The 23,709-nt window shown below is 37.7% G+C and overlaps 1 protein-coding gene across 2 annotated transcripts in view; it reads right to left on the bottom strand.

The window, feature by feature from the left end:
- Positions 1-5,434: 5,434 nt before the first annotated feature.
- TMEM87B (transmembrane protein 87B) overlaps positions 5,435-23,709 on the bottom strand; it is a 43,338-nt gene continuing 25,063 nt past the window's right edge. Inside the window, exons 12-19 of one of the 2 annotated variants that reach the window (XM_074354751.1) lie at positions 22,621-22,729; positions 22,477-22,535; positions 21,495-21,598; positions 20,243-20,316; positions 15,798-15,871; positions 14,038-14,090; positions 9,763-9,793; positions 5,435-8,668 (exon numbers count right to left, since the gene is read on the bottom strand). In XM_074354751.1, coding sequence (XP_074210852.1) covers positions 8,609-8,668; positions 9,763-9,793; positions 14,038-14,090; positions 15,798-15,871; positions 20,243-20,316; positions 21,495-21,598; positions 22,477-22,535; positions 22,621-22,729 — 564 coding nt within the window. In that variant the 3' untranslated portion in view covers positions 5,435-8,608. Of the gene's footprint in view, positions 8,669-9,762; positions 9,794-14,037; positions 14,091-15,797; positions 15,872-20,242; positions 20,317-21,494; positions 21,599-22,476; positions 22,536-22,620; positions 22,731-23,709 lie in introns of both variants that reach the window. The other variant, XM_074354750.1, reaches the window with a different exon arrangement.

The following is a 23,709-nucleotide window of genomic DNA, read 5'->3' as shown; positions in this document are numbered from 1 at the left end:
GGGTTTCCTTGGCTTCTCTGTGGCTGAATCGAGCCTGTCGTCTGCCTCTAAGCTGCTTCTCTCCCTTTGCCTCCTTCACACACCTCTATCTGTGATTCTACGTGGAATCAGCCCCCACGAAGCACCTAAAAGGAGCCCAGGAGCAAAGCCCACATGTTAGCCTGGGCCAGGATCACAGGGCAGGAACAGGGGGCGGGCGGTCGAGCAGGAGTGCAGTGACTTAGTCCAATCTACTCTTCACGCCAACATTTACTGAGTGCCAGCGCCAAGCACCACCCTGTGTGCTTCTGCGTTTTGCTTTCATACTACATACATCTCGAGCCCCAGCCGTGCAGTCCTGTGTTGAACTTGGACGAGATCGTCTGCTTATGTCTGAGATCATGACAACTAAAAGAGACTGCCGCCTCCTAGAAGACTGTCTCCAATTTTACAAAATGAAAATCTGTAGGAAAACATTTAATTGTGCCATGAATAAAGACCCAGCACCAGTTAACACCTGCTGAAAGGAGGAAAATGTTGCAAATCACTTACAAAGCTAGAAGGAAGTTTAAAAAGACGAACTAAAATCATCTAAATCCACAATAAGTCATTAAGGGATACACCAAAAAGAAAGATATAAAATACGATGTCAGAAACAGTAAACATGGGGTGGGGGTGTAAAAATTCAGGGTCTTTGAAATGAATTTGAACTGGAGAGAACAGCAACTTAGAATAATCACGTATGTATCTAGATTGCTATATATAAATCTCATGGTACCACAAACCAAAAATCTATAATAGATACACACACAAAAAAGAGAAGGGGATCCAAACATAACACTAAATACAGTCATCAAACCACAAGGGAAGAGAGCAAAAGAAGAAAGGAACAAAAAAGAACTATACCTCCAAACGATTAACAGAATGGCAATACACACCTATCAAAAATTAGTGTACATGCAAATGGTCTAAATGCACCAGTCAAGACACAGAGTGGCTGCATGGATACAAAAACAAGACCCTTATGTATGCTGCCTAGAAGGGACCTCACTTCAGACCTAAAGAAACACGCAGACTGAAAACGAGGGGATGGAAAAAAATTTGTTATTTCTTAATGAAAGTTTCTTTTAAATCTGATAGGAGAAAAAGAAGTTATAAACAAAAAGTATATTTAAACTATACAATGGAATACTACTCAGCCATAAAAACCGACAACATAATGCCATTTGCAGCAACATGGATGCTCCTGGAGAATGTCATTCTAAGAGAAGTAAGCCAGAAAGAGAAAGAAAAATACCATATGAGATCGCTTATATGTGGAATCTAAAAACAAAAGCAAAAAAAAAAAAAAAGCATAAATATATACCAGAAATAGACTCATAGACATAGAATACAAACTTGTGGTTGCCAAGAGGGTGGAAGAGTGGAAGGGATAGACGGGATTTCAAAATTGTAGAATAGATAAACAAGATTATACTGTATAGCACAGGGAAATATATACAAGATCTTATGGTAGCTCACAGAGAAAAAAAATGTGACAATGAAGATATATATGTTCATGTATAACTGAAAAATTGTGCTGTACACTGGAATTTGACACAATATTGTAAAATGATTATGAAAATAAAAAATGTTAAAAAAAGTATATTTAAACTGTCTTTTATATTTATCTACATAGTAACTTTCCTTGGACTATTTACTTCTTCATATGTTTTCAAGTTACTGTCTAGCAACAAATGCTCTGCTTTTGTTTATCTGGGAATGTTTTTTTGTTTTTCATTTTTGGTGAATACTTTGCCTGAAGGTAGAATTCTTGGTTGACAGATTTTTTTTTTCTCCTTTAAGTGCTCTGAGTATGTCATCTCATTGCCTTTTTGTCCCCATGGTTTCTGATGAGATACCGGTTTTTAATCTTACCGCGTTATCCTTGGATGTGATGATTCACTTCTCCCTTGCTGCTTTCAAAATTCTATGTCTTTAGCTTTTGGCAGTTTGATTATGATGTTTCAGCATGGAGCTCTATGAGTTTATCCAACTTGAAGTTTGTTAACGTTCCTGGAGGTGTAGATTAAGGTTTTTGCATCAAATTTGGGGAATTTTCAGCCCTTATTTCTTCAAATTTTCTTTCTGCCTCTTTCATCTATTTTGATACTCTCATTATGCATCTGCATGTATGTTTAATGATGTCCCACAGATCTCTGAGTTCTGCTCATTTTTCCTTCATTCTATTTACTTTTTATTCCCCAGACTAAGCTCAATCGACCTATATTCAAGTTCATTGATTCCTTATTCTGCCTGTTTAAAACGACTGTTGAATTGTCAAATGATGACAATTCTTTGGAAATGAGGTTTTGAAAGATCTCCAGATCCATTCTGCTCCCTGCAGTACTGGGAGTGTGGACCCTTAATTTTGAAGGCTGTTTTTGAGCTGGGGAACAGGGCAGGGGAGTAGGACAAATTAAAACAGCATCAAGCTTGATGTTCGTACTGAAATTCAGGCATTTTTCTTGCATAAATGCTACTTAGGTTGAGTTCTGAAAAGGTGAATTCTGAAAGTTTTCATGAGTTTTTTCATTGTTTTAATAAAGGGACAAACTTTGGATGTCCTTTGTCCCCATTTTCTGATGTCACCCCCACATTATTTTTTTAAGCAGGCAGTTTACACAGTTGGACTCAAGCCAAACTTTGTCTCCTATGTTAGCAGAAATCTCAGTCTCAGTTTTTTCGTCTTAGACAGGCGCATGGAGCCTGCGCCAGACTTGCACAATTCCGGGAGAGCTAGTGATCTGGGAGGCTTATACACAGAATGTGGTGCTTACCTTCTCTGGTTCTCTCCTTCGGTAGTTCTTTCACTTTCCAGCTGCTGTGTTTCTTCTAATCTCTGTCTTCCAGTTCAACAAGTAAAATTCAGGTTTTATATCTGGGTTTAATCTCCACTTGGCACGAACTGTGCTCTGTTCTCAGTGTAAAAGCCATAAAAATGGGAAATGCATCCAGTGCAATTCCTTTCAGCCAAGTGTTGAGTCCCTTCCAGTGTCTCCCTGCTTTTTGTCTCTCTCCAATGTCTTCATGTAAGTTGTTGTTTTAATTTTATCTGGAGTTTTTATCTGTGGGGAAGGTTGGTCCAATAGAAAGTACTTCTCCATTATCAGAACTTGAGATCCACAAATACATTTTATAATAATAAATTTGTTATTTAAAAAGCAATTTCTTAGAGAAAAGGCCAGCTTGTTCATTCTCCATGTAATATAAATATGCAAAAAAGTTCTTTGCAAGTGGATGTACTAATGCCCAATTTTTTTTTTTTTAAAAGAAGATAAAATTTAGGAATAGAGTGTTTTACTTTCAGTGTTTTCAGTAGCGGTAAACATAAAATACTGTGTTTAGCTCTCTGGACATTACTATGTCCTAAGGAAATGTCCATTTATCAAATTAAGAAGCAGAGAATCAGAATTATGCCTATGTAGAGACAAGAATTTGGAGGCTAGAATGAAAGACAACACAGGAATATAAAATGATGTAGCAAGGCATAACCGAAGTATAGAAAGTATATTTTAAGTTCTGATGTGCAGTTCAGCCCTCCTGTGGTACTTCTGTCCCTCTGACTCTGAGGATCCAGAATTGAAAAGCAGACTAGGAGACAGGCTTCAGCTCTGGCCTGAGGGACCTGGGGCCAATGATGCTTCCCTGGTTCCCCAACTTCTCTTCTGTAAAATGAGCTCAGAGGCCTCGTCTAGCTTTCAAGTTCTAATTCTGAGACTGGAAATACACCAAAATGATAAGTGTTTTGTTTTCTGGCCAGGATGGTGGTACTCTTTGTACACTCGTAGCGCACATTTTTAAAAACTTTTAAAAATTTCATCCCCAAATTGGTATTTGGTAAGTAAAAGTAAATTTATAAATTTTTTAAAGGCAAGAATTAGAGATCGAAAGTATTGAGATTAGAACTCTTCAGAGACACTACTTTGGCACCATCTGCTGGAGAATGTTTAAAAGCATTCCTGTACATAAACTTTCACTGCAGTACCTTATCACTTTCCCAAACTGATTTAAAGGAAATACTGCCAAAATTATTTACACTTGAATTCAGTACCATTGCAGCTTATGTTAGTAGGAATTTAGCTGTAAATCCACTCACCGAAGGGGCACAGGACTCGCCCTGGGTAACTTCATTTTGACACAATGAACAAAACTTAGAATGTGCTTGAATTTCATACGGCATTTGTTTCAGCTAGATCTCGGCGCCTCGACGACAATCACCATTGCATTTTTTTCTGCTAAGCTTAGCCATCCTGTGAAGGCCTGTGCACCAGGCACTTTAGATACATTATCTTACTTAATCATCTAGCGAGCATACATGTTCGTTGAAAGGAATTTCCCTTCTCCCCAGGACTCTGGGGGCAAGCCTTCAAGGGTGCTTCTCACCAAAGGCTGGCAATGCGCCAGCTCTGCCACTTGCCAGGAGGGTGACCTTGGGTAGGTTATCTGACCGCTCTGTCTCTGTTTCTGGTCTATAAACTGGCTATACCTACCTCATTGGTACTACGAGACTACAACACCTAGCAAGGCCTGGTGCTCGCCCTTCTGCTGGCTGGATGCAGGCGACAGGCCCTAGGGGATGGTGGGCACACAGGATGAAAAACCTTGGGTCCCCGAGGGACCACGTGGAGGAGGACTGCCGTGTTCACCTCCCCACCTGTCCTGGAACAGTTACAAGATCAAGAAGTAAACTTCTTTTTGTCTCAACCTACTGCAGTGTAATCGAGTTGTGACCGCAGCCAAGCTGAACCCAAACACTAACTATGGAGCCACTGGGCTGCATTTCCGCTCAGTCCTGTCTACACAGGTGTCTACACAGATGCGTTCACCTATGTGACTTTGTATCATGTTTCCTATAATGAGCACTTTTCTATGTTATCATATATTCTTCATAATGATTTAGCAGTTGCAGAGTACCATAATGTAGCTGGTTAAACCATAATTCACTTAATCATTCTGTTATTATTTATTTTGCTTATTTTTTCTCTATTTTAAGTGGTGCTATAATAAACATTGTTGTGCAGAAGCCTTATTCTATATTTTAAGTCATTTATTAAAAGTCACTAGAATTGGTACTATTCAAAGGTTGTGAACACGTTGTTAAACTTTTCACAAAGACTGAATCAATTACATTACCGTCATTAATGATGCGCTCATTTCATCAGACACTGAAAGCAAAAGGATTTTTTACAAATACTTAATATATAAACTTGAATCAATTTGACTTTAAAAAATTTCCCCCTTTTGTTTCGCATTTCTTTGGTCACTACGGAGGCTGAACAGTTTTCCGTGTTTGTTAATTAGTTGTACTTCCTCTTTCGAGAATTTTATGTCCTGCCACCTATTGGAGTCCACATTTCCTGTAGATTTACGCAATTTTAGCATAATCGGTATTATCAGGAATCAATCAACCAAATTTCAGAAAGCATTTTATTAAGTCACAACATATATTAAGGCACAAAAATACACCCGTTTTTTTCAAACAAAAATCTTTGAAATACTTTTGTCCTATATTCAAGGCAACTTCTTCCAAATTATGCAATAACTTAACCTTTTAAATAAAAAATATATATATTTTCTTAAACCCTGAAACTTTCTCCCCAAATACATGTTTTCCTAGTTGTAAAGAAGTTTCTTATTGCGCTCCTATATTATAATGTACATTTCCTTAAAAATCTAGTTTTGTCACTTACGCTATGTTTAGTAACTGCAACCAATACGTTCAATTTCTTTCTTATAAGGCATGGTGTTTCGTATTGCTTATTGCATGCTGTCGACCATACGAAGACCCAAAACTAGGGACTCAGAAATCTAGCATAACATGTCTCATAAACCAGCCACGTATAGCCTTGTGCACGTATAGACTCAAACTCCTTTAAAAAAAAAAGGATATAAAAATCAATCTTACATGTACACTTTTTATACTTTGAGCCTTCACATTGTAGTAGTGCAAACATAGTATACTGTATTAGCGGGGAAAGTCGATACTCTCTACAGACAGCAGGTTTCAAATATGATTTTTTTTACAGGAAAAGTATGGGGACATCTTATCTCTTGGGCTTGAAAATTTGCATATTCATCTATCGTTCCTTTTTTTTTTAAAATTAACTATCCTTTAAAGCACATACTCATACTAATTCAAATCATGAAAATTCCCTTTTAAGTAAATGCACACATCACATAAACCAAACATGAAGTGCATAAAAAGAACACTTAAGCATTTTGCCTGGAAACATATAAAATCCAACTCTTATCCTCAGATTCCTTCATTAAGAGGGAGACCCATTCTTGAAAGCATCCTAGGAATAAATCGATGAGATCACCTGCCCGGTTTCAGGAAATTCTGCGCACAAGAGGGGATGGTGGGCGTACAGCGGCCTTGGGTGCCACCTCTCCCTGCCACCTTGCCCTGCGTCCTTCACAGGAACTACAGCTACAGCTCTGGGCACCCCCCCCCCCATGTACGCGAGGGGCTAGGAAGGAAGGCCCTCCAAACCAATACTCAATTCAGGTCACGAGCCATCAACAGACAACACGGTTGTCACTGAATGTGGCAGACAGGGTATAAGCCATTTGAAAAGCATTTCTGACAAGGCGATCAGGAGAAAATGCAGCTTTGCTGAAGAGGAAAGTCTGCATGCGGCATGTACCGGAGCTGCCCAGGTAGCATCATTTATCTTGCCAGCTGCAGAAAGAAGTGTTTTCACAGACCCTCTCCAGGTTCTGTCAGGGGCAGTCTCCCTTATTATTACACTTACCACCAACTCCCCACTCGCGCTCCACTATGTCTGCAGCTGGCGGCCCAGGATTCCACATTTCAAAATCCAGCTAGAGCCATGAGAGAGTCGGGGCTCAATCTGCCTCAAAATCTGGGGGGTGGCATTAGATCAGAATGTTAGAACAAGAAGGCACTGGTCACCCCCAGCTCAGAAACAGCTGGGCTGAGGGTAAAATACACCAAAACCAGAATGGACAGAAGTGCTGGGAAACAGACCCCATTACTGTGACAGAAACAGAAATAAGGAAGGGAACCCACACTGTTAATGAGACATTGTTCCCTTTGGAATGATGTCCCAAAGCAACGGCGTCATTAAAACCGTGCCTTGTTCAGTACAACATGGTTCAATATTCACTACTGTAAATAAATTTGAAAGTATCTTCCAAGAGACATTACTACTAGAAACCTTTTTACTAACCCCTATGAAATGAGTACATGAGAAATCAGTTCAAAAGATAGGCTACTGAAAGTAAGAATTTTGTTTTGCAGCTACACAACGGAAAAAAAAATGAAAGGTTATAATATGAGTGTTTGTCCTGGTTAAGACTTAAATGCTTCTTAATCAAAAACTCTGAAGTTATCCTCAATTCACAAGGTTAGGACTCCTTCAAAGAAAGACGTATAAGAGTCTAACTTTAATTCCTATTCTAAGTGTCCACTAGCCCCGTATCTTTGGTCAGGAGAGCAGCAGTCACCATTTCCATCTCACTATATTCAACTGCTTTTCAAGTTTAGAACATCCTGTATTTTTTTACAATAAAAATTAAAAATTCTCAAATCACACATTATATAATATAATAAAATAATGTATATAACACAGTTTAAGGTTAAAAAATTAATTACAAGATTAATGGTGCTGGACTATGTAGCTAAATATATGTTTTATTACAAAACCAAATATGCTAAGATTACACAGAAGGTTCTAGTTTCCTCGAGGTTCACTGGTAATGAGTCTCTGGCTTGCCAGGGAGGAAGTGCCCTGGCGGAGCCACGTGGCCAGGTGACCCCACCTGCCCCAGGCAGATTCAGCAGCAGCACATGGACATCGGCCTGAGTGAGGGGACAATGGCAGAGAAGATCTTTGGAAGTGACCTGTCTCTCCGTGTACTTGTGCTCCCCTGAGCTCAGACAGAGAAGGCCTAACGCCATGATTCGATGTGTGTGGTGATAATTACACACAAAGGCTTTGTGCAGACATGTACATACACACACAGAGAGCCAAACTAACTAAATAAACATCCTTATGTTCCAACATTAACCAAGTTTTACTTATTATCAAATTACTTCAGCATAAAATTCAAATAAAATGATTATTGCATCTAGTAACTGTGAACCCAAGAGATGGAGACACTTCAGAAGAATCACATCACGTGTCTCAGAGGTCAGTGAAAGAACAGTAGGAGTGTATGTAAAAAAAATTATTTCAATCTGGAATTACCGTGTTTCCCAGAAATAAAGCAGAACCCAAATTCACATGCCTGCCATCCATCAGCTTAGGGCATTTGGGCACCTGTTTTTATTATAATACTTTTCTCAGATTATTGCCAGGTCTAGGCAATTTAATGGACATTAAGCTCGCATTCAAGAGTCAGCTTAGAAAGGGCTGCAACTAGAAACTGACATTGTAATTGACTGTACTTCAGTTAAAAAAAAAAGGGGTTGTAGAACCCTCCCACCATCTGAATTCTTAATTTTAGTATACAGATTTCCAAGATAATGGAATAAAAACTTGTTGTACTATATCAAAACAAAGTTCTCTTTCAGTCTTGAAGTCCTTCACCATTACGCAGGTTTCATGTGTTTGTGTTCCGATCACATTATCTTTTCTGAAGAGAACATTTTTTCTGCCATTTCAGATCTGGTCATAATTTCCTTAAAAAAAAAAAAAAGAAGATATTTATCAACATGTTGATGGTCCTTCCAGATCCTAACAATTCTCTACAGAGTCTCTACAGGGTAGTCCCAACTTTGTGACACACTGCACGACACACACAGAAGTATTAGACACAGAAAATAAAAACCGTATAATCCAGACTTCCTAGCAATGGAGTATAATAAATTATCTGTTCAGAAAACTTGAACATCCTGCCAGCCACAAAACACTTCTAGTTCAGCATCACCAGTGAGAGGTGGGGACAGAGCTAAAGCGGGTTTCTTAGGCATAGCTTGTCCAGGGATTTGCCTGACTTTACCAATTACTGTAGTTTTGAAATTACAAGCCAATTATTTACCAAGTGAATACTATATAAATGCCCCTCGAAAAGTAATTCCACGGCATATCTTCCTGCAGAGTTATAAATCCTAGAGCTCAACAGTTTTGTAGCAAGGAACGTGTATACTGCAGCCTTCTCAAAACCTCCCACTCCACTGCAGTCACATCGACACGCTGGTACCAGGCTTTCCCCTCACCTTTCAATGAACAGGCTGCAGCTTCTCTCATATTCTCCAGCCACCACATAAATGACTCCTTAGCTGCCACTCATTTCCCTCTTCTCTTCCTTTGTATAAGCTAATGGTCCCCACATCCAACCTTTAACTCTTACACTTCAGACTTCTTCCTGTCTTGGGCAACCTGCAGTGTCCAAATGATCCACAACTAATTCCCCTCACCCAAACCTTCCTAAATCCATATCTTCTATTCAAATTTCCTACTTAGTAAATGTAAATCAGTTAGAAATTCTGTTTAATACCCCAGCAAAATAATTACCAGTATAAGAGATTAATTTAGACAAACTGCCATCTTGAAGTCTTCTAAACTCTTACCTATACATGAGATGTTAGAAAATTATACTCAAAATCTCATAAAATAATTCTCCCTCCTTTGACACCAATAAGCATTTATCTTGCCCTGTTTTAAATGAGGACCCAGTTCCTTTCAACTTTACCCACAGGTCAATGCATAATCTTTCAATCTGCCCAATTTATAATTGCTCCAAGGAAACAAGCAAAAGTACATTTTATTTTACCTCATCTGAATCCACTAATACTGGAAGAGCTCTGAAATAAAAGAAAAAAAAAAAGTTGACAGTGTTATTAATAGGCCAGCGTGTCTGCAGAAGCTGAATATGAGCTCATTCTATGATCCTCCAATTCTCACTCTTGGAAGACACAGCCAATAGAAATGCATACCTAGTGTTGCCAACAGACACAGAGAAGAATATTCATAGCAGCACTGTTAATAGGCTCCAAGCAGGTACATTCTGGTGTGTCCCTAAAATGGAATACTATACTGCCAAAAAAGGAGGTATGAACTGTTGAGGGACCAAATTTTAAAAGCTGACATACGTAATCTCCAGTCATAGACATCAGTGCAGCAGTACCTTTGGGAGAGTGAGGTCGTGGTTTGGGAGGAAAACAAGATGGTTTTTAAGGTACTATTGATGTTCTAGTTTTTGATCAGGGGGCTGGTTACATGAGTGTGCTTATACTAAAAACTGACTGAGCTGTGTACACTTAACTAGAATCTGTGCACGTTCCAGGATGTGTGTGCTATACTCTAAGAAATAACTGAAATCTGAAAATAATTATAACTTCAAAATGGAAACAACAACAACAATAAAGCAAGATCAACAATTCTAGAGGAGAACATGTCGGCAGAATATCAATGACTAACCCACTATGAATGAATTAATCCCAGACACGATGAGCATCCAAGCACATCTTTATTTCTCAAGCCCCTGCTCTGTTGTACTTGGAATAGTTGGACAAATACCTTGACTAGTGATGTGCTTTCTGATCTGAAAACCCACAATATCATGTGCTTTTGTGAGAACTTAAGAGGGATGAAAAAGCTTGACTGTAGTCATCATTTCACTATATAAGTGTATATATCAAACAATCATGTTGGACACCTTGGATGAATACAAGTTTTACTAAAATATTCAAATTTTTAAAAATATGTGTGTTAACATATTATGGAAGGTGGTATTTATGGAATCAAATGTTTGTGCCACTTCCATAGAGGTGTAAAAAAGGGCTTATCTGTGCATGGAGTCCAATTTCTAAGCTTGCTGTGTAAATTGTACGTTAATTTTGGGTAGCACTGGTGCTAAATTTCTTGTGTTAAGGTTTTCAGAGTGAACACACACAGGTTCCTAAGAACCTAAAATGCTGGAAACTATCTTGGATTAAACGATTCTACTCGTTTCACAGAAATGGTTCATGAGAACATAAAAGAAGACATTTTAGTCTTTTATATTCCAGAGGAATTTCTGTAATCGGGCAGACATTCTATTTACAGAAAGCACGTGTAGAGAGGGATGACTCTGGCACATGACGAGGACTGCCCGGGAGCCACACTGCTTTCTGCCGAGAAGTGGTGGCCCAAGACGGGGTTGCTCTACTTAGATGATTTCCTTCTAAAGTACTTAGTAATGAATTTCCAAATCCAGAAGATATGGCTGCCACCTCATCTGAAACTCTCCACACACCCCGCTGCTCAAATAACCCAGGGAATCCCTAAGGACTGTAAACAAAACCACACACAACTCTTGGTCTTCAGCATGAGAAGAGGAACACAGCAAACCTGAAATTATATGTAAGTAGAGAAATACATGTCCATTCCAACAAATTCCCTGTGGGCCCTGCAAGCTCATGAGAACTGAGAGTGGGGGGAGAGAGCTCTGAGGGACTGTGTGAAAGAGAGAGGGGAAGGAGGACCTAGACAAAGAAAAGACAAAATGAACGTCTTCCCAAAAATCCAACACTAGGTTCCAAAATACTGAATAAAGGCCAGTGACCTGGTAGTTCACAGCACCTGCTGCAGGGAAAGGGCTTAACATGAGTGGAACCGAAAGTAGCAGCCATGAACAATCATGGTTTTCTGGGGAGAATCAGATACACAGAGGAGAATTCTTCCTGAGCTATGACAGCACAGTTAATAAGAAGGAAGTAAAAGGGAAAATTAAAGGTCCTGCAGAAATAAAAGAAAAATAAGACAACACCAACCTCCCTCTCTCCACACCCCCCATCCTGTCAACACTCTCCATAAATAAAACTATAATTTATGCAAACTGATGGAAGAAAGCACTCAAACCCAGAACTCTCATTACCAAAGCCCTAGGAACAGGAGAAAGCAAAGAAAACCAATTCCATATATCGGTGCAGGAAGGAAAAAAGAAGGAAAGTGAAAATCAAAACTTTTTAGAGGGAAGAAAGCTACACCACCACACTCCAAGTTAAATGAAATGAGTTGAAAAGAATATTTAGTGATATTAAAAACTTTCTATAATAAGAAATTTAAAAGCCAACAGCAAAAATGGACAGAAACAAAAGAGGAAGAAAAGCCAAGAGTCAATCAAATTCTGGAAAACGAAGAAAAAGACAAAATCATCCCAGTAATGAAGGAAAAAATTACAAGGTGCCCAAGGGAGAACAAATTTAAATAAAAATTTAATGTGTGGCAGGAAAACTACCAACAGGGTGAAAATTCTATAAAGAAAGAAGTAAAAAGAATGACAGAGAAACTAGTAAAAAAAAAAAAATGGAAGACAGCAGGTAAATGTAGATAGAAGAAGTCAGATGATTCTTCCCTCAAAAAAATTTTATGAAACCTGGACAAAAATAGTAAAAATTAGTAGTCAAAGGAACTGGAAAATGACCAAAGGGAGCAAGGATATGGATCCAAGTAGCTCAACAAACTCCAAGAATAGGTGAAAAGAAATCCGCACTTCAGCATGTCATACATATGCTGCAGAAAGCCAAACAGAAAGAAAAAAATCTGAAAAGTTGCAAAAAAAAAAAAAAAACCCAAAAAACCAAAAACAACCCCACAGTATACACACGAGAACAATACAACTGAAGACTGACTTCTCTTCAAAACAACAGAGAGAAAAACCAGAAGAGACTGGAGGGATGGGTTGGAAGTGCTCAAACAGAAGTCAACCAGGGTTTCTATATTCAGCAAAACCATCCCTCAAAAAGGAGGGCAAACAAATACATTTTCACATAAATAAAATTCAGAGAATTAGTTTCTAGCAGACCCATACTGTAAGAAACACTAAAGAAAGATGTATAGGAGGAAGTGATAACTCAGATATACAAGAAGGGAGGGAGAAATAACGAATGCATGTAAAGGATATATACACACCTATTTTCCTTTCCTGACTGCTAAAAGAAAGGAATACAACAGTGTACTATTAGTTTCATAATGTAAAGACAGTCCTTACTTTTTATGAATCTGATGCTAAACAACGCCAGTCCCTCAACAAGACGGTACATATTTCAGTTAAGCACAACGAGATACCACTCTGCAGCCACAGAGAGAGCTAAAATCCAAAAGGTGAACAATTACAAGTGTTGGCAAGGATGTGGAGAAACCAATCTCACACATCACTGACAGGATTATGAAATGGTTCAGCTCCTGGAAAACAGCTTGGCACTTCCTCAAAACATTCACAAAATCCGCATAACATACGAAGTAATAAAGACGAAGCTGACTTCTTTCCAAAGCTATGAAAGCTGGAAGATGTTCAAGTGACAATCTTTGAAGTGTTGAAAGAAAAAACTGTCAACTGAGAATTCTACATGCAGCAAAAATCCCTTTCAAAAGAGCTGAAACAAAGACTTTTTCAGACAAATAAAACCTGAGAGATTCATCACCAAATACTTGTACTAACAGAAACACAGAGGAATTCTTAGGGCAAACGTAACATTATAGTAGACAGAAACTGTGTAAATAGGCGGTAACTGGGAGCAGGGAAAGGAAAGAACAGTTCGTGATAACGTCATCAGGCTCGGCTAACCTGTTGTGTGCTGTGCCCACAGCTACCTGAAGTTCGTGTGACACACAGAACACTGATAAAGAAGGACCTGAATAGTTCAAAGTTCCCAGAGGGCCTTCCTCTAGTTTCCTACGCTCACATTTTTCCTCGAAAGGCTTCCCCCTCATACATTGTACTGTGGTTACATGTGTTAAAAAAAAAATTTGAATTTTTCATATTATACAGTTAAAACAAAATAAAATGATTCTGATCCTGAAAAACTTAGATAAGAAACGGTTGGAGCTGGTTACAGGGCACGGGTGGAGCTGTTGGGCAGTGCGAAAGGAGGGAGAAAGACCAGGGCAGGGCTCTGTTTTGTCTGCACTGTGATATGAAGTCAGTCAGTTATTCAACAGTGACGGGGGCCTATAAAATCATATGGGGGTGTGAGGTTTGGAAAAGCAGACAACAGAGTGTGAAAATTACCCCTTTACATTATAGCCTAAATTTTAGATTTAAACTTTAACAGAGGATATTTACACATCTGTGAATGAAGAGGGGATGTTTTCCTCCACCCACTTCAAATCTTCATCCTGTAGAAATAAATATTTCCATATTAGAATTTGCTTAATATCACCCAAAAGCAAATTTTAATAATAAAATGCACCTAAAATTTAAGCATTTCAATTCAAATGCATGACATTCTTTTAATTTCTTCATAGCCTAAGAAGTTGGCACTTGTGCCACACAGAAATGACACCAGTATTTTCTTAAACAGGCAAACAAACATTTGGATTTCGGATTTTTGTTCTTCTTCCTGGTTTTAGTTAGATGCACAGGTGTTATCTTCTGTTTTGGAAAAAAAAAACAGTAAAAATACAAAGAGTTGATTCATAAGATAGACAACAGCATGAATATTCATTCATTTGTGTCGATGTTTTGCTTCCAGCATTCATTATGTCTCTGAATTTGTTCAAGGTTTTATTTATATCAGCCTTGAGTTTGTAATTGTTCAACGGAAAAAGAAGACAGTATAAATATTCTAACTTTACAAAAGCCTATTTATTTCTATCACTTGCTCCTCTCTCTGCAGGAGAAAAGAAAAGGAAAGCAGGTCAGTTGTGGGTATCCGAATTTTTTTTCTCAACAAAAACTTGCTTATAGTTTATCTCACTAGAAGTAAGGAAAATAAAAGGTATACTGAATGCTTTGGTTTATAACATAAAATAAATCAAATGTTTCTTTGTGGTCTACCTGGCTACATGGAATGTTCTAGTTTTAGCATTAACTATATCTTGCTTACCAGTACTAAGGGGAACACCAGTTCTGAGTGAGCCTCCGGTGGAAATGAGTCAATGAGAGTCGAGGCCCCAACTTCTGATCAAGAGCTGACTACACTTAATTTAGAGAAATAACATTTTCCCTGAATATGTGTGCAAAAATTGAGCTTTAAAATAAACTGAGATATAACCCTAAAATAAGAGGAAAATCTCTTAGCAAACTGGAAGTTTAACAGTTCTAACACCAGATAATTAAAACTATATTTTTTGAAGTTTAGTTAAATTACCATAAGACTACTCAAAGAACACATTTTAAGAATTATTAATTACCAAGAATAAAAATGAGAGAATTTACCAAATCCAGGAAATGAAACTGCTTCATATACCATCTGTCCTGTCAGAACTTAGGTGGGTAGCAAATTTTTACACCTCACTAATCACAATATATGCAATTGTAAGAAAGCCAAATATAAAGCTGTATCACAGAATTTCCATTTTGTTTACTTTCATAATTATGACTGTAATGCATGAATAATATGCATTAAATATTTAAAAACTCATCTCTACCCTGTATCTTACTATTTTATTCAAGCTTACATGGTTTAAAGTCCTTTTCCAATAGATAACAAATGTTACCTAAAATGGCTTCAAAAATCACTTTAAAGCACTTTAAAATGCTGAAAAATTAACACAAACTTTACTATAAAAAAGCTTCTCAATCTTTAATGTGCATGTGAATCATCTTTGGAATCCTTGTTAAAAAGCAGGTTCAGATTCAGTAGGTCTGGTGTAGGCTTGAAATTCTGTGGTTCTAACAGGTGATGCCCACAATGCTGGTCCAAAGACAGCACTTGAAAAGTGAGGGTTTACAGTGGTTACAGTTGTCACAGACTTAACTAGTATCATTACTTGGTAACATTTATTTTCAAACAAAAAACCTTGGTGACAAATGTTCTCCTGAAGGTCAATGAATGTGGCACATTAAATACTGAGACTCCATTAAATATATGCTATACTCACAAAATTATCAGAAGTAGTAGGTTTAGCTGTTCCATTGGAAACCGTTTTTGAGGCTCTTAATTTTATTCCTTCAGCTATAATGAGAAACATGATAGAAACATATAAAATTATAAAATAATATTTTCCTTTGTAGCCTCACATTTAACAACCTTATAAAGAGCGTTAGTAGTGGAAGTTTGGGTCTGGGTGCTGGTTTTAATACACCATCTGGAAACCCAGGAGGGATGGAAAAATTTTTAAATGTCACTACTGCTTGCAACAACCACCAGGTTCTCAAGTTGCCAGTTTGAAATCCAGTCTTAGAGGAGTCTAAACAAACAAACATACATACAGGCACACATATTTATTTCCTTAGAGAATTTAAATACATTTTAAAGTTTATAGATTTAAAAATCTATAGGATTTGCAATATCTTATTCCAGGATAAAACACATCTTTGGCTAATGCTTTTACTTCTCTGATGTATAAATTGTTAGAATGTGCTCATGGTATAAATAAAACAGGGAAGAAAAATATTTTCTTCGTATTTCACCAAGGCTCTCCTTTATGTCAGCAGTTTCAGCAGAGGAGAGGTGAGAGCATGAGTCCTGAAAGTAGACTGCCTCACTTGGAATTCAGGTTCTATCTATGTCAGCCTTGGGCAAAGCAGCGAACTTTCTGTGACTCAGTGTCCCCATCTATAAAATGGAATAATAATGTCTACCTCATACAATTCCGATGAACATTAAACAAATTAGCACGTACAAGGTATCTGATACATAAATCTATGTCTTGCAAGTATTCACTTTTGTTACCATAATAATTTGCAAAACCTGCTTCTCCATCAACGAGGACAACTGGTACAGTATGATGAGATCAAGAGCGTAAATTGATATAATGAATGAAAAGGAGGTTCCTCAATCTGAAAATGTTGCCATGGGGCATCTGACATGCCAACATTTCAGATTGTCCTCTTAAAGGAGAATTACACTGATTTTTTTTTTAAATTGAGGTATAACATATATAATAAAATACACAAATTTCAAGTGTACAGTCTGAAGAGATTTTACAAACTCTTGTTTATTGGTAACAACCACCCCAATCGAGACATTTAACACTTCTATCATCACAGAGAGTTCTTTAAATTCCTTTCTGGTCACTCCCAATTCCACCAGAAGCGACCATTTAAATTTTGTAAATTTTGATTTACAAAAAAATTACCACGGTTTATTCTTGCCTATTCTGGAACTTTGTATATAAAATCACAATCTATGGATTCAATATTCTTTTGGATTTGGCTGCTTTCACTCAACATAAAGCTTTGAGATTTACTCATGTTGTACAGTGTTGGTTACTTTTGATTACCTAGCAATATTTCATTGTGTACGTGCACAACTACTTTATCCATTCATCTGTTGACAGACACTTGGGCTATTTCCAGTTTTGGACTATTAAGAATCAAGCTGCTGTAAACAGTAATGTACATTAGTGTCTTTCTGTGGACATGAGCTTTCATTTGGGGGTAAATACCTTGGAGTGGAATGGCTGGGTTGTGCAGTAGGTGTATGTGTAACGTTTTAAGAAACTGTCAAACTGCTTGTCAAATTAAGACTTCTTTGGTAGTGTATGAGCGACCCAGCTGTTCCACATCCTCTCCAATGTTTCATGCTGTCGGTCTTTTAAATTTTAACCACCCTTGTGGACATGTGGTGGCATTTCATTCTGGTTTTAATTTGTGTTTCCCTAACGGCCTTTTGTGTGCTTTACTGGCCATTCCTTTGTCTTCTGTAGCGAAGTGTCTGTTCCAAGTTTTTTTGTTTTTTGTTTTTGTTTTGTTTTGTTTTTACAAATTGCGTTATCTTTTATTGCTTTAGAGGAACTCTTATATTCTGGATACGAATCCTTTATCAGACATACGTACTGAGAATGTTTTATCCCAGTCTAGGACTGGTCTTTTCATTTTCTTATTTTTCTTGGTGAGCACAAGTTTTTAATTTTAGTGAAGGCTAATTTACCAAACTTAATTCTATGGAAACTGCTTTTTGTGTCCTAAGAAATCGCCTAACCCAAGGGCATGAAGATAGCTTCCTGTTTTCTTCTAGAAGAGCTATAATTTAATTAATTTAATTTTTTACATCTAGGTCTGTGACCTACCTTGAATTAATTATTTTGTCATATACAGTATTTTTTCCAATATTCTTTATGCCCCCATTCTTTCTTCTTCTAGAGCTCATGATGTGTATGTTAGACTGTTTAATGCTGTCCCACAGGTCATGGAAGTTATGTTCACTTTGTTTCCACTCTTTTGTAAAACTTCTTTTGATTTGTCTCCAAATGTTCACTGACTATTACTTGGTTGTATCCAATTTACTTGTCTACTGTTAATCCCAAACGGTGAATTTACTTCACATATTCTGCGTTTCAGTTTTAGTATTTCTATTTGGTTCTTCTTCTTTTTTTAAGTTTCCATACCTCTCCTAAATTTCCCAAATTGTCTTCACCAATTTATTCCTATAGATTCTTTTAACATATTATAATAATTATTTAAAAGTTAATTCAAAAGACTTTAAAGTCTTTCTTGCTAACTGTCACAACTGGGCTACCTTCAGATCTCTACTGATTGATTTTTCCCTTAATTAGGGGTCACAGTTTCCAGTTTCATCCCATGTCTAGTAATTCATCATTGAATACTGGACACTGAGAATGGGATCTTACACAGACTCTAGATTCTCTTACTTCCTCCAGGAAGTGTGTTTTGTTCTAGTAGACATTCAAATACTTGCTGGATCACTTTGATCTCTTGGGGATATGCTTTTAGATTTTATTAGGGTTGATTTGTTAGTTTAGTCCTAGGGTAAATTCCAGGGGCCCTAGACTGTGGTCTTTACTTCTAAGGAGTGGCCCTTCTGGGGTTTTAATGGAAAGTCCAGGGTGTTTACCCAAGCACTTTTAACTTGCTGAGATCTGAATTTCAAACTCAGCAGTGGGCAACTGCTGAAATATCTGTTCTGCTTCTTACCCTAAGAGCTACTGTCTTCTCACTGGCCTCCTGGAGTCACATTTTGCACACGCCCAGTTCAGGCACCAGATAAGACCAGAGAGACTTTACAGACTTTGGAAATTCCCCCTCTGTGGCTCTCTCTTTTCTGGATTTCTTCCCTCAATTTCCAGGCATCCTTACAGCTCCAAACTTCCCTCTCCAATTCCTTGCATCAGTGAGATTACACCTATCAACTTGAGCTCCAGCCACTGCACTGTCTCATTGACTGGGCACGCACTCTGGACAAAGCTCTATAAATGTGGAAGTTATTAAGTGTGGTTCTCTTCTTTCAACACTGAAGTCTCCTCCAGTTTCTGCCTGCTTTTGTTGCTCTCCAGTGCCTTCAAACAATTAATTTAAAAAATAGTCTGTCCAGAGTTTATTCTAGCTATCAGAGGAAGATTAGTCCAATATAATTCATTCCATCATTATTAAAGCTAGAACCTTAGCACACTGAATTTTAATATTTCTGCTGTGAATATGATTTTCAGGTTTCCTTTCTTAATAGGAAAGTCAGAAAAAATGAAAAAATTAGTTGTAGGTAATCTGATGAGAGGAGGTAAAAGGAAGTGGGGACACCGAAGACATACTGATTATGTTGCAATTTTTGGGTGGATTATAAAATATTCACAGTAGAGAAACAAAAAAAAATTATGAAAAAGAATGTTACTAATAAGAGAAATAAAGTAAGAGGAAGGGAAAATGGAACAAAAGTAAAATAGTTCTCAACATCTGAGTTACGTATATATGTTGCCTTAACAAATGCTTAATTACAGTGTTAGTGTAAAATTAACAAAGTGATAAAATGCTATGTACAAATAAATAGAAAGATGAAAATAGCACTAAGACCATAATTAGAAATACTTTGGGCATGACCAGGAAATTACAGATGTGCACAGTTTTAAAGAGCAAGGGGTGACATGAAGAAATTCAGCAGCTGTCATTAAGAAAATGAGCATTATTTAGGAGCTAAGCACAACATATACCAAATCATTCTTGCGGGAAACAGTGGACCTACTTCAATACTTAGACACTAAGAGTGAACAATTAACAAAAGCTCAAACTACATTAACGATCTTGAAAATTTCATCACTGACTTTTCTTCTTGAGACTATCTACCGTAATAGATGTTTCTGCAGATACGGTTTTTAATTATTTTTTATTTTATTTTATTAACTTTTTTTTTGAGTTATAGTCAGTTTACAATGTTGTGTCAATTTCTAGCGTAGAGCACACTTTTTTAGTTATTCATGAACATACATCTATTCATTGTCACATTCTTTTTCGCTATGAGCTGCCAGATAATGGTTTTTAAAATATTTTTCAGGAAAAAAAATGTATCTGACTTTGTGTCCCAGGTAAAGGGATGATACTTCTTTGCTACAATATATACAATGGTCATTTAACAAGAAAATATATCACTTACTTAAATTTTCAGATGTTACCATGAATTCTTCAATTTCATCATCAGAATCATCTATTAAGGGCATGAAGGCATATCTGTACCAAAAACAAGGGTAGCTTTACTAGCATGCTTAAACTTGTTCAATTTTCCGTTGACATCTAAATTGAAATGATAAAAATTTGATTATCTTCCTCTCAAGTTAGCAAAGGTTATTGTGAAGAAACTGTGAAAGTAGAGTTCCCAAGCCCTGCTGGTAAAAGGGTTTGGAAATGGATCAGATCTCTCTGCAAAGAACTCTGCAGGACAGAATGTTCAGGGAACGGAGGTTGCTGCTGTACTTTGTTCTCCACATCAGTTCTACCTCCCTGCCCACGACTTTAACTTGTCCCCTAACAAGGAGAAACTGCTAATTCGACTGGTGAACGTGACTGAAGTTGGTGAAAGTGAAATGTGGCTGACCCACATGTACTAAGTCCAGCAGCTTTCAAAAAGCAATTGCTGATAACAGCGGGGAAACCAGAAGCCAAGTGTCTAGTCATTAGGGACGGCTTATATCAATTGTGCTACAGTCATTATTATGGAATGCCACATAGCCATTAAAAGTCATGTGGCAGATCTATACAAAGGTGACATGGAAAGATACATTTTAAACAAGAAGGTGCAGAACAGTGTATACATGTATGTGTGCATGTATTATTATTACTGTCATTGCATAATTTAAAGAGAGAGCGAGCGAGCCACACATACTAGTATATACTTTGTCATTTTCTCCTAGAAGAAAGAAACTTAACAGCACTTTCCTTGGGAGGAGGAATGAGGCAAGGGGAGCTGTGGGGCCTCCTGTCACGGGCAGTCTAAAGCACAGCTTTCTGGACTCAGCGTTTAAACGCTTTACAATTTGGTTGCCACCTTCCCCTCCCACTCTATGTCCCTCCAAACTGCAGGCCTCGAGGACCTCCAAAGCATGCCATGTCTGTTCCCACTACCCCAGAAAACGTGCACTCTGTCCCAGGGCAGCCATCCACTGTCCCTCTGCTTTCTTGAGGACATGACGTAAACGCTGCCTTTTTGGGGTCTTCCTCGCCCCTCTTCCACCTTCCTGCTGGGCTCGGTTTATGCATCTCTCAGTTCACTGTCCTGCATTTATGCCTGTCTCCCCACCTGCCTGTACACTCCTTAGCAGCAAGGACCCAGTTTCTATAAATGTGTTTTTTAACACGGTAGCAGGAGATGAACAAACCCTTGCCAAACTTGAACTTCCTACGTTAGGTACCTCTGATTATTTGCGGACGGTCTCCACAGAAACATTATTACAATGAGGATAAGCGAAAAAAGGAAGCTCCAAAATGCATCATCAACCCAGCGCTCCATCCAATCCTACAATAAGGACAGTTCAAACAAGAACAGTTAATTTTCTGATAAACATACAGATTTCTCACTCAAACCACATGTAATGACAAGTACCTATGAAATCTTTCCAACCAGTTAGTCTTCCAAATAAATACATACCTATTTTTCCAAGAAACATAAAAAGTAAGAAATGCTATCTTTATCAAGTCATCATCAATGCTTACTTCAGCCTTATAACCAATCAGATGAATGAAATCCTAACAAATTATATAGTATCATAAAGAGAGTTTAAAAGGGCTTTAGAGATCAGTTAATTGACTTTCTAGACACAGTTTCTTCTCTCACTAAATAACCCGTAAGGCAATGGAAGTCGAGGGTTTTCAGAGGACTCTTTAATAATTATACAGAACTAGAGACTATTTCCAAATCAAGAAACCCCCAAGAAGGCCTTTTATATTTTAAGTCTGAGAAATATACTTTCTTCTAACCAGAGAAGCCATGGAGAGTATCTCCTGAATGTTCAAGAGTCTACCACCCTAGAAACATGTCAGATTTAAGATTTACAATCTCACTTAGATACAAGACAACCCAATTACATGGTGTACTGGAAAAAAAAGGTTTCCTGTTACCTTAGATCATACAGGGAGAGAATTACTTTTCAAAATATACAGAAAGAAGTTGAGAAAAGGGCATAATCGAAAACGTAGATTTAGGAGGAACTTTTTCGGAGTCATTTAAAGGAGGCAAATGTTTTTTATAATTCTATACACAATAATTCAAAGTAAACAGAAGCTCTCCACTAAAATTATCTCTATTTACAAACACAAATTAATTTCTTCAAACTTACTCGAAACAAAGTAGTATATTAAGAATGAAAACTGTTTAAATAGGAATATTATACTTACTGACAGACATTTTGCCATTCTAAATGTCTTAGTTGTCCACACCATAAACACTACAGAAGCTGAAACACATCAAAAAAAAGTCAACCTTTAAAGGAACATGTAATAGTAAATAATTTATTATAAAAGAAAAATTAAATAGCTTACCCAGTATGGCAAAGATCAGGGTATTTGTAAAGTGCCTGTATAAAGAAAACTTCACTGTGTTCTTTCTCAGCCTTAGAGCCTTCATAGTTTGTGCCAAACTTATAAAAATGTGAACAAAGTTAAGGAAAAACATTTTAAATAGTAAAACACAGTTAAGATAAAAAACAAAATAAGAATCTTCGGCCACATTTCCAAAATGAGTAGTGCTAAATATAGTTCCCATGATTTAAAACTAATAAAAACACAGAAAATGTTACCTTATCCAATGTTGTATAATCATAATACTGATTTGTCACTGATTCTGCATTATGGTTTACCACTGTCTGAACGAAGTAAACAAACTTCAAGGGGAAAAGCACGAGCAAGAAGACCTATAGCGCGCTCCTTCAATGCCAGGTTCCCTCAGCACCAGGCAGGGCACTACACGCGCTGAACGCCGGGTCCCCCTCAGACCAGACACTGTTCACAGATCCCGTCGTGACATGCCATTTGGCTTGTGCCTTTCTGTCTCTGTTTCTTATTTTGTTGTTTCTGGTCTATTCTTGTTTTATCCTCTAGAATGATCATAATTAAGAAATTAAGCCGTCTATCAATTCCATTTCGTAAATTTCAAAAAAACTGAAATATGTCCAAGAAAAACAAACCTGGACTTAGATAAGGAGAGACTTTATTCAAAATATCATTGCAATAGGGAGAATTTTCTGACTGTGAGATCTGCAAGAGTCCCAGAGGTCAGACAGGAAAGGGCTCTGCTTTTGCAGGGAGGAATAAACAAGCCTCGAAAGCAGCAGCTGTGGGAAGTGGGTGGCCCGACTGGACAGCTGACCAGCACATGCCTTTCCTTGAGGTCTGCAGATTCTCAGGAAGGGCCATGAAGGAAGGCTGGGGGTGGAGCAAAGTTCAGGGACTGAGGGGAAGGAGAAGGCGCAGCTTGGTCCAGGCTGGTATTTTGCTGTTACTGGTCAGCTGGTACATAGGTCTGTGTCTGGCCTAGTCCTAAGTAAACAAAGGGGCATCTGGGAGTCCCACCTAAGTCCTAAGGGGAAACGGAGTTGTTTACAGTAAGCCTTTTCCCGGAACACCAAAGGT

Source organism: Camelus bactrianus, chromosome 28, assembly GCF_048773025.1.
Source record: "Camelus bactrianus isolate YW-2024 breed Bactrian camel chromosome 28, ASM4877302v1, whole genome shotgun sequence".
In the NCBI taxonomy this organism is placed as follows: domain Eukaryota; kingdom Metazoa; phylum Chordata; class Mammalia; order Artiodactyla; family Camelidae; genus Camelus; species Camelus bactrianus.
This window is presented reverse-complemented; position numbering and strand designations above follow the sequence as displayed.